Source organism: Charadrius vociferus, unplaced genomic scaffold (genome assembly GCF_000708025.1).
Source record: "Charadrius vociferus isolate BGI_N301 unplaced genomic scaffold, ASM70802v2 scaffold104, whole genome shotgun sequence".
NCBI classification, from domain to species: Eukaryota; Metazoa; Chordata; class Aves; order Charadriiformes; family Charadriidae; genus Charadrius; species Charadrius vociferus.
In genome coordinates this window covers 552,060-563,107 of record NW_009648255.1, presented here as the reverse complement: position 1 = coordinate 563,107, position 11,048 = coordinate 552,060, and the positions used below count along the sequence as shown (strand labels likewise).

The 11,048-nt window shown below is 50.8% G+C and overlaps 2 protein-coding genes across 3 annotated transcripts in view; both read left to right on the top strand.

Moving 5' to 3' along the window:
* Nucleotides 1–83: 83 nt before the first annotated feature.
* Nucleotides 84–7,849, top strand: CLRN1 (clarin 1). Of its 2 annotated transcripts, none has more exons than XM_009884384.1 (3): nucleotides 84–336; nucleotides 6,347–6,526; nucleotides 7,584–7,849. In XM_009884384.1, exons 1-3 carry the CDS (start codon nucleotides 84–86, stop codon nucleotides 7,847–7,849), a joined length of 699 nt encoding a protein of 232 aa, XP_009882686.1. The 2 variants fall into 2 exon arrangements, with proteins under 2 accessions (XP_009882686.1, XP_009882685.1); XM_009884383.1 differs by having other exon boundaries at nucleotides 6,347–6,546; nucleotides 7,565–7,849.
* A 719-nt stretch (nucleotides 7,850–8,568) lies between these two features.
* SIAH2 (siah E3 ubiquitin protein ligase 2) overlaps nucleotides 8,569–11,048 on the top strand; it is a 30,569-nt gene continuing 28,089 nt past the window's right edge. Inside the window, exons 1-2 of the mRNA XM_009884473.1 lie at nucleotides 8,569–8,575; nucleotides 9,022–9,086. Coding sequence (XP_009882775.1) covers nucleotides 8,569–8,575; nucleotides 9,022–9,086 — 72 coding nt within the window. The remainder of the gene's footprint in view (nucleotides 8,576–9,021; nucleotides 9,087–11,048) is intronic.

The window sequence follows — 11,048 nt, the reverse complement described above, 5'->3', positions numbered from 1 at the left end:
GGCTCGGCTGCGTGGCCTGCTGATTCAGATCTTGTCGCTGCCGTGCTGAAATCTGCGTCCCTTAGAGGACGTCGCGTGCCACCATGCCAGCTCAGCAGAAGAAAATTATCTTTTGCGTGGCCGGGGTGCTGAGCTTTGCCTGCGCGCTGGGGACCGCGGCAGCCGTGGGCACGCAGCTGTGGGTGAAGGGGACGATACTCTGCAAGACGGGAGCCCTGCTCGTCAACGCCACCGGCCAGGAGCTGGAGAAGTTCATTGGCAAAATCCAGTACGGGCTTTTCTACGGCGAGCGCGTGCGGCAGTGCGGGCTCGGGGGGAGACCTTTCCAGTTTTCATGTGAGTAACAATGGCATTTGAATTATTTAGCACCGCGCTGCCGCCGGCTCGGGGAGCCAGGGGATAGCCGTCCCCGCGGCCCCTCGCTCACAGGCAGAGCCCAACAAGCATGAAATATCCTAAAGCAAATGCTGCCGTTCCTGTGCTCTGATCTTCAGGTTCAAATGGCCTCTGTTCTGGTACTAGGAAAGCCAGGATCGCGTTTCCAACAGTCTGTATTTCAATTACACAGACATCTACGTTTCAAAAGATTTATACTGTTACTTTAAAAAAAGAATATTTTTGGTTTTCAATTAATCTCTGTCATCTTCCTCTGTGTGTGTGTCAACATTATGGCCTCTGTTCCATCGTGAAAGAATGAACTAAACTAGCAGAAATCTCATGAAAGGGCTGGGGCATAGATGCATTTGGCTGCTGTTGAGAAACGAAACAGCCAAAAAGTTAGCAACCTGCTGCATTCATGGGAAAACGGCGGGCTGATGGTCGCTGACAGTGTGTCGGCTGATCTACAAACCAAACTCGGTAACTGACATACAGAATTTTGTCAAAAACTCTTAGCAATGGTTTTGCTTTACATGTAATATTCATCACCTATTTATCTTCAAGGATAAGGAGATCAATAAAATGATGAAGTGAACACAGAGTTTGTATATAGCAGCCCATTAAGCAGCTAATAGCAAACAGCCGTTTGTTATATGTGCAATATGTCACCCGAAGGGATTACAAAACACAGTTCGGAAGCATTCTGCTGAAAGAGCGCTGGTGAATTGCGTACACGAGTCATTTTAGGTGAGGCAAGGTTACCAGATTAGGAATCAGAAATTATTTACTACATAACTCTTTTCCGAAGTAGTAGATTGAATTAATTTAATATCATATTAGTATTTGCCATCTCTGATTAAATTCCGTGGCTAGCCTACTGGTACAGCTGAAGGTCTCCTCGGTTGCTTTGTGTGCTCTCACAGCGTGGGATACCCCACTCTGCCGGTTATAGGACTGGGTCAATTTTCAGAGGGGTCTCCTAAATCCCACGGAATTTGTTTTCTGCTGTAGGTGACATTGTTATGAGCCACCGCTGACACAGGCGCTGGCGATGGGCAGCGCTGAGACTGCCGTTTGTCCGGGCTCGTTGCAGTGGCGGAGCTGTGCGGCACAGCTACACTCGGTAACACGCGGACAAGACGCAGCAGGACTAAGCCCAGCCACGACAGACAGCCCCCGCACCAGGGGCGGCCCGTTGGCTCCTGGTTCTAAGCATTTTCCTTTCACAGATTTGTTACTTAGATACTTTTAAACCATTTCATTGATGTCCCCTGCAGTCAGGCTCCCATCTCTACATTTCACCTTGTTATGGCTGAAATATTTTGATATACTGCTAGTCTGATTGTAGCAATAGTTAGAAAAGAATTTTAATTTTGTGGGTGGTGTGAATTAGTGTTACAGGTACAAGAGAGAATACAAACACATCCCTTGTTTGTGATGGTTTAATAATAGCAACCACTAGATATTTTTAAATATCTCGCAATGCTACATAGAGGTAAGCTCTGATCTGTGCGGTGCTGCAGAGAATTTCCAACCCAAAGCACACCAGGGTGAAAGGAGTTTACTCTTCCTCCGGCCATACACTTTCTATCCGTGCTCTTGGGAATCTCACGCAACAGAGCTTTCCTATGCAAATGTTTACCAAACTTGCGTTTGTAAGTGTTATTTCAATGGAGCACATAAACACAAATATAACCAAGGAACAGAAATAATACCATGTGAAGTTTTTATTTAGTCCCAGCTAAGCAACCCACTTTGGAATGGTCAAAAACCCAAAACCTGAGTGTTCACATGCAGAATCCTACTGCACAGCACAATATTAAAAATTAATTTCTTTAATTTGAGTGTCTAATGTGCACACCCAGAGAACGCCAAGGCTTTCAGGAGTTGCATGAGGAAGAAAACGTTGAACAAGTAATTCACTCAACATCAGTAAATATCACTGTTCTCATTTTCAGACAGAGAAAATGAGGTTCGAAATGTGCTTTAAATCTGAAATCCAGGCTGGATGCCATCTTATGCCCGAGACTCCTCGGGTGTCACAGGATGGAGCAGCATCCCTCCCCGAGAGCAGCCCCCGTGCCCGCGGTCCTGCCCCCGGCCCTCCATCGCGGCAGGTCCCACATGCCGCAGCAGAGCTGAGGTGTCGGGGTGGGAAACGCAACCCCGGCGCTTGGCCCGCCTGGCAGAGCCTGCGGCTACCCTGCGCCCTCCTTCCCTGCAACCCTGCCTCAGTAGTGACAGGCTTCAACGTGTCTCGCTCACACTATCGCACATCCGCGGGAAGTCTCATTGACCCGCACTGCCGTCCTTGATGCGGCACTCCGAAGGGGTGACGCTACGAGGTGGTCTTTGGCACTGGGAACACCCGCAGCGCGGCCCCGTCACAGCCTGAATAACCCCACAAGCCCCGTGGCAGGGATCAGGGCTGTCTGCAGGGCGGGCTCTGCCTCCTGGGCTTTCACCAGCAGCCGGTGGTGGAAGCGTTGATGTCTTCCTTGCAAATTGCTCTCAGATCATCTTTTATTTAGGTTAAAAGTCAAACACAACACTTACTTTAAGAGGCTTTATATTTTGAAAAAATGGTTGGGTGGCTTAGCAAGGTGTGCCTCTCCTAGAAGCGGTCCCCTCAGGAAGGGGCTGGCTGACGTCCTCTGGGGCTGCAGCAGACCCGTCCCACGGGGGTCAGCGCTCTCGGGAGCTCACAGGTAACCTATACAAGGGACACATCCATAGGTTAACGCACTGAAGTGCGCTTGAGCTTGTCTGAGAAGAAAAGGCACGGAAAATAGGCTAAATGATTTAGTTCTATGTTTGTTCCCATTAAGTGCTCCCCTCTGACCACTATATCTCTTTTAATTGTAAAATGAATTTGCTCTGCCAGCAAACCCGGCTGGGCTGGGGAAAGCCTTCTGCCTCATTTGCTCTTGCTGATTCTCATCAGCTTCTGGGTCAGCAGTTCATTTTCTAAAGGTCGCTGGCATGCATACCTAACACACCATTTCATTCATTACAATGAGGGAATGTTTTCCTTTCAAGACAACATAGCTGCTGGAATTAATTTTTCCTGATATGTCACATATAAAATTTTAATGACATGAACCACTGTAAATGCAGGTGCCAAGGGAAAGATTCAATACAATGCAGTAATATGTTTTCTTAAAATAAACATTACAAAACCGTATTATTAAAGACAGTTTTGTGCATTCTCCCGAAAGATCAGCGGGTGTTGCAGGAACTAACGCTATTCCTTGTACGAGTGCTGCACAGGTCGGGACTCCACAGCGCTCGTTGGCGAGCCTGAACCGTGCAATGGTGAAACTGTACTTCATACCACGCTAACAGTGCGACTGCTTCTCATGCTTGTAAACACATTAAACATACAATATAAAGTCCAACAAACACAAGGTCCAGTTTCTAAGGTACGCTTTGTGTTATACTGGGATGATACAAGGAATTTAGGCATCAGTGGCACAACTGGACAGTAAGTGGCCATCAGCAGAAGTAACCTTTTGCACAGGCAAATTCCTCCTTTAGGTAAACAGGTAAATTTAGCAAACGGGTGGTTTTGCCGGGGCAGCACCTGTACATGCCGGGGCAGTGAGCAGCCGTGTTCCCAGTCTGGACCCGGCAGCCCCGAGCCCCCTGCACGCAGGACCCGCACCGGCGGGGATGCTCCCGGGAAGGGTTCGGGGGAGCAGAGCCCTGGGCCGGTGCTGTCCCCGGGGCAGGCGGCTCCCCCGGTACCGGTGGCAGGCATGGCTCGGGGAGCGTCACTGATGGGGGGCGCAGGGCTCCGCGTGCCCCTGGGCCTGGTGAGGGTCCCCCTCTGTGCTCCCAGCCAGCCATCAGCAACGCTAAAGGTGACGTTTATTAACAGAGCTTCAAGAATAGTTTGCAAACATTTGCTTCATTAATTTCCCGTTCATCTAGTCTGGGAGATAAATTGCCTTGACGCCACGTTACGTGCTCCTGTGTTTGCTGCATGGCAAGCTGCAGCACGGGTTGCCGGTAAACATTTTACAAGGCAGAGTAATTTATGTGAGGCTTTTTTACTCTCTGCATGTTACAGCTGCGGCGAGGCAGCGCCGGGGCGTTATTACCCCCACTTTAATCGTGCCCCTGTGGATCAGGAGCAGTTAAGTGTGTTTGATGATTCCTTCTGAAACACCCGTTGTTGCCAAACAAACATGAATGATTAAAAATTATTCTCTCGTACCGAGACTGATTGACTATCCCCTTGTGCCTTAGCTAAGGAGGATCACAGTCTGAAATAGTAGCTAAAAAACTGCATAGAAATATCTAAAGTAAAGTATTCCTAATTTTTTTGCATAGGCAGTGACCCCGGCCGTCGCACGGCTGGAACTCAGCACAGCCTTCAGCCCATCAGACAGAGCCTCGTCAGGCAGCAGTCATTAACGAAGCACAAAAGCGGACACGCCATTCAGCCACCGCTTCCCACCGCGGTGGTCCCAACCTGCACCCCGGGGCCTCCTGGGGCCAGCGGTGTCATGCCAAAGGCAGTGGGGGCGAAAGTTTCCAGCTTTGGGAAACTTGAAATTATATAGCACGTGGTGACAGTGTTCCATGAAGAGCGTGACACGCGCAGCGCTCGCACCTCCCGAGCAACAGCCTTCCCACTCCCAACGCCACGGAGCGGAGCGCTGCCGCAAACAGCCGCACTGCGCCCGCGCGTTGTGCGCGCCCTCTCGTTTCAGCTCGGTGCCCCACTTCGTTATTGCCAGATTTCTCCAGCTCCTCTCATTGACTTATCATCTCCCCTTTTGGCCTTGGGCTTCCTGACACAAAACATTCCACAAGTGTTTTGCTTGGGGAAACACAGGGGAGAATTTAGATCATATAAAATTCGCTTATTCTTTCAAAATTTCATTCAAAGAGTTTGTTGCAAATAACTCTGATGTAACTTTTATGAATTTCTCCCTCTTTAGTATCATATTTCATTTTGAAAATAAGAGATTAATGTATGTACAGAAATATATCCCTTTTCCATTTGCAAGGATTTTTATCAAAATACCATTTTTTTCCTATTTTCTAAAAATAGAAAAATGCCAAAGGATAGGAGGTAAGAAACCTGCAGTCCTTGTAGGTGTCTACACGTCTCCTTGGCAATAACTGTTGGTGGATTTTCACAGGCAGTCTCCACACTATAGACAACCGCACACCTTATCTCCCCCAGATATCACATGTTCCGGCAGCCCTGGAAGTCTCCCAGCAACAGGCGGTGCACAACACAATTAACCTGCCCACGTGGCAGCACTGCGCCATCACTGAAGATTTACTCCTTCTTCATAATAAAACGTGGACATTTTAACTTACAGATTTATTGCTTAAGGTTTTCAGAAAAAAAACACCCACATGTTTTTAGCCAAAATTCTTTGGGTACAAATTTACCAAAACGGCCCTCTATATCTGTACAGATCAAAGTGGTGGAATGGCCGCCCTGAAACGGGATGGGAACCGGCATCCCCGCCAGGAGCAGCCCTGTGCTTCCCTGGGGGGCGAAGCGGCCAGACCCTCGCGGTTGTGCCCTTGAGAGACATCAGACCTAAATAAAGCACCCACGCTACCACAAACCAAACGAGGGACCCCCAGGGACCCCGTGCCCACGGAGGCATCCCTTGGGACGGGGAGCTGCCTCACCCCATCCCGGGTACCACAGGACACACATGGTGTGGATACTGGCACCAGGTCAGGGACTTCTCATCCTCACCCGACCCTCCCTGCACCTCTGTTTTGGAAAATAAAATAAACACAAGACTCTACTGACCAGACAAAAAAAAAAAAAAACCAAACCGTTTCTAGTTAATAACTTCGTTTTCGTCTTTGGTTGCATTTGGAAGAGCACAATTTAAAACAATTATCACAACCCAGCAAGAAATCCCTGGCCTGACTTCTACACCAACTTTGCCTGATGTGTATAATAATGTTTTGTTTGTTTTGTTTCTAGTTTTTCCAGATTTGCTCAAAATTATCCCTGCAAGTATCCATGTTAGTGTCATTCTCTTCTGTACAGTACTGATCATCTTTGCTCTGGTGGGAGCAGGTTTCTTCATGTTCAATGCTTTTGGCAGCCCTTACGAAACCCTGCACGGCCCCGTCGGGTTGTACCTCTGGAGCTTCATCGCCTGTAAGTACCGGCCGCCCTCGGCTACCGGGCTAACGCCTCACACGTTTGCTACTGGTGATGACCAATTTATCGGAGTAGGAGACTGCATTAAGGACCATGGCTGCACCGACCCTAAACTGGCAAAAGAAAGCTAGGCAGGAATGTGGAGGATTTTACTGTGTCAAAATGTGTTTTTTTCCAAATTGAAGTTGAGAGATAAAATGCCGCAATCCCCCGCGAGGGTGGGCGGTGGGATGGGTACAGGCGGCCCCGGCAGCTCCGGCCCTTCTGCGTAAACTGGCAGAAAAAGGGGATGGTGCCCTGGAGCCCGCGGGAACCCGGAGCCAGGGCCACGTCACGGACACACAGCGCACAGTCAGAACCAGGAGTCGCACCAGAGTGGGGAAAGGGGGAAAAAAACCATCCAACCAAAAGAAGTCAGCGGTGCAACTTCTCGTATTTGGCACGATAGGCGGCTTCCAGCCGTGTGCGCGAGATCCCCACTTACGCCAGCAAGACGTGCTGCGGGCAGGGAGGAACCGGGAGCAGAGGGAGAGACTGTCAGCATCGCGCTGCAGAGGCGGTCTCTGAGAGAACACTGCCAACAGGGACAACCGCCCAGACCTCTCCCTCTGCCTCTGCCTCTTGGAGAAGGGAAAGCCCCGTCTGTCTCTCTGGCTTGGCTGACAAGAAGATTTACCATTATTTTACGAGGTATTATGCATTACAATCATAATTTATTAAAAGACTTAAGTACATATTTATCTTTAAACATGCAGACAGTTCAGTTATGTTCCATGGGACAATGAGCAGCTTAAAGCTGAAAAAGAGCACAGACTCTTTGCTGGATGAGGGCGCTAAAGCAGCCGTGCTACATATTATGGGTCCTGAGCCAAATTCAAATAAAAAAGCGTACCGATTTCAATAGCCACGGGCTTGGGGTCTAAAAATAATCCCTGTTAAAGCTCAGTTACGGTGGCCATAATAACACTATCAATATGGCATTTGGTTGGGATGAATTTCACATGGGCTTACTGCAGGGATGGCCACGGTGATGAGCATCTCTCCTCTGTTTCAGGTTCCTGTGGCTGCCTCATCATGATCCTCTTCTCTTCAGAAGTGAAAATACACCACCTCTCAGAGAAAATTGCTAATTTCAAAGAGGGAAGTTTTACATTCAAGACTCACAGCGAACAGTTTGCGAATTCATTCTGGATCATCCTGGTTTGCTCCCTGGTGCACTTCCTGAACGCCTTGCTGATACGATTTGCTGGATTTGAATTTCCCTTTTCAAAATCAAAAGATTCTGGGACAACCACTGGAGCGGCTGACCTGATGTATTAGGATTACATAATTTAAGAACATTTCAAGCAAAGAGGTTCATCACTACTACATTCAACCACCACCAGATGTACTAACCTGTAAATTATTAGCTCTGAAGAAGTTTAAAAAAAGTGAAGGTTTCAAATCAACAACAATATGACATATGCAGTAAACAAAATAAGACATGCGATTTGGTAATGTCTAGATCAAAATATCCTCTTTCTTGGGGGAAGACTTTATGACAACATTTGCTTTTTTTTCCAGTAAGTTATTTGAAAAGTAGCTGGTATGAAGAAAACTAGGAATATCAATAGCATTGGACTGCCTCTGGGAAGTAGAATAAATGTGTTGCGATAGAGGCACACGCTATCACCAGCACCGATCGCCCCGGCGAGGGCGAGAGCGCGTCAGAGCAGCGGAGCACAAGGACGCCCAAAGCTACAGACATCAAACAAGAGAAAAGCAAACGTGGGGTCTTTGCCGGTACCCCGCTCCAGGCGCTGCCTCAGGAGCACAGTGCCGGGAAGGAGCACAGCACGAGAGCGGGTGCTTGCAGGACAAAACCCAGACCCCCGAACCCACCACTAACACTTTAGCCTAGCGTTACGTGCACAGCAATCACATCACTTCTGTCCGTAAAGCTCTCTTTTGGGTTTTTTTGTTTTAACAAGCCAAACTGTAACTCTTTGGCCCTGAAGTCCCTCATTCTGCCGTGCGGTCTCTGTAGCGGGGGCTTCGCGATGTCGGGTACGGAGCCGCACACAGCAGAGTGGGATGAAGAGATGCGACACACTCCCCCGGCTCGCCCGAGGGACGCAGCCTGGCTTGGCGCTGCCCGGCGGACCCTCTGCGGCACTCTCTTCCCCAGGGCAAAGCAACAGGAGTGAGACTGGGCACCCTTCGCAGCGCACTGCATCTCCAGGAGGAACCCTGCCCAGAAAACAACCCTGCGAACTCTCTCTCATCCAACACTACAACAAAGTCAAAACCTTTGGCAAAGGGCAGCAATGGAGTAACGCCACCGACCGGCTCACAGGGCGCGCTGCAGCTCAGCAGAGGCTGATGAAGAAATACATGAGGTTGTCTACCTCAAAGCACGTGGGAAGCCAGAACTGACGGGCACATCATCCCTCACACCCATAAACTTCTGCAAGTCCGTTAAAGGCACCGTCCGCCCCCCCCGGCACGGCCAGGGCAGCCCACCCGTGAGACCAGCATCGTGCCACCACCCGCGGGGGACTATGAGGGTACCTTGGAGGTGAGGCACTCCGTGCAGGCCAGGGAACTGATGCTCAGAGCAGCGAGGCGAGGAGGGGGCCGGGGGGAACGCTGCTGCCCAGCCGGCCCTTTATCTGCAGGGGCTGCAGCCCCCTCCCGCCCGGCCGGGGCCGTCCCCCAGCGCCCAGCCGCAGCTGCCCCCAAAACGGGCACGGGCGCCACCCAGGGCCACCTCTGGAAGCCGTCACCTGCTTCAGGCTCTACCGACTTGCCAGGTGACCTCACCGACTTTTACACCATTTTTTTTTATACTTTTACTACAAATGGCAAAACGTTGCTGGGGTTTTGTAAAAGGTTTGTCAGCGACACCCCTCCTCGGCAGACCCCGGCACCGAGCGGCTCTGCCTCCTCACGCTGTCCCGCAGCTCCCTGGACCTTAACAATGTGTAAGGGCTACGGCAAGTTGCCTTTTTTTCATCATTTTCTTCTTAATTAACACACAGATTATTCTTAACATTAATGGATCTTCTTAACACATAATTTGTATTGCATCTCACGGCATTGTTTACTAGACAGCAAATAATGAGGAGTAATGCTTCATCCTCCTCCTTCCTGATGTTCCGTGAAGCTGCTCGGCTTTGCAGCGCGGTGGCAGCTTTGGCGACGGGCAGTGTCCCAGGCGGGACGCACCCACGGTCCCGGGGGTGTCTGTCGGGGTGAGCCTTGCCAGCCCTGCAGAAGGAGCTGGCCCCTGTGTGTAAAACAGAGTTGCACAGCTCTGCCTCAGCACAGAGGATAAACCCGTCCCCATCCCCGTCCCCGTCCCCGTCCCTCCTGCAGCGCAGGAGAGAGCAGACCCTGACGCGGGGTCCTGGTGCTGTCACAGGGGGTCACCCCTCAAAGAGCCCGAACCCACCGCTCCCCCTCATCCCGCCCCGCTCACCAGCACGAGGTCAGCCGTCACTGTCATTCCTACCCGGTTCCTAAGGCAAACATAACAAATTCTTACTAGCAAAATAAAACTGAGGCAATATTGGTGTGTTTGAGCAGCTGAAAGTAACGGTCAGCGCAGGCGTGACCTGCTCGGCCGGTGCTCCCGGGGCAGCACCACACACCCCGCGGCTCGCTCGTAATCTGCGAGCGTCAGCTGAAGAGGCTTTGCCCCGTTTCGTTTCTAGACTAGTGTATTTCATGAGTTAAAAAACAACAAAAATTGTGTAGTGAGGAGAAATATATAAATATATTTTGGAGATTCTTGAAAAATCGTTTTTTTTCGTATCCCAATAAAAAGTTAGTAGGCAAGTGTGTCTGTATGTGAGCGTGCATACATATAAACACAAATATATACATGTGTATATATATATATATATAAGGGTGTGTACCAGGCTCAGACCACCGGCCCGCAATGCTGTCGCAGGGCCGAGCGGAGGAGCACTGTGTCGCGGATGTGGGGCTCACCGCGCTCTCCGGACCCTTCTCACACCCCATCGCTGTGCCTCCCTGCTCAGGGACCCCGGCGGTCACGCTGCCGGCTGAACAACAGACTTAGTCGACTCCCCTGCAACAGCACGAGCCATACGCCCACGCCGGCACCTGCAGAGGTGGTTCCATAGAGCGCAGCCAAGAAAAGGCAGATCTCAGCAGGGCCCCGCGCGCACAGCAGCTCTGGCACCGGCACAGCGGGAGCAATGCTAACGAGGCCGGACGCCCCGCAGCCCGCCCGGGGAGCGGAGGGCCGAGGGACGCCTGGCACGGGAGGGATGCTCAGCACTGGCTGCGGCTGCGGAAATGCCAGCGCCACCACCCCAGCCAGGAGCCTTTCCTCTCGGAGTTACTGCAGAGCTGAGATTGTGCTGGGGAAGAAGATAATTAAGCTTCGCAGCCTCCCCTCCGACACCTCAAAGCATTTCCTCACATCACGGAGGAGGCGGGAGAGGTCTGCGCCAAAGCCTGTTGATGCAGGGAGGTTTCTCCCTTCGGGCCAATATTCCCTTGTCCCTCC

Bases quoted from the DNA above. Each gene is read 5' to 3' on its own strand.
- CLRN1 (XM_009884383.1), top strand. From the start codon at position 84: ATGCCAGCTCAGCAGAAGAAAATTATCTTTTGCGTGGCCGGGGTGCTG. The intron at 337-6,346 runs GTGAGTAACAAT...TTTTGTTTCTAG, and splicing joins GAGACCTTTCCAGTTTTCAT to TTTTTCCAGATTTGCTCAAA. The intron at 6,547-7,564 runs GCTACCGGGCTA...CACGGTGATGAG, and splicing joins GTAAGTACCGGCCGCCCTCG to CATCTCTCCTCTGTTTCAGG.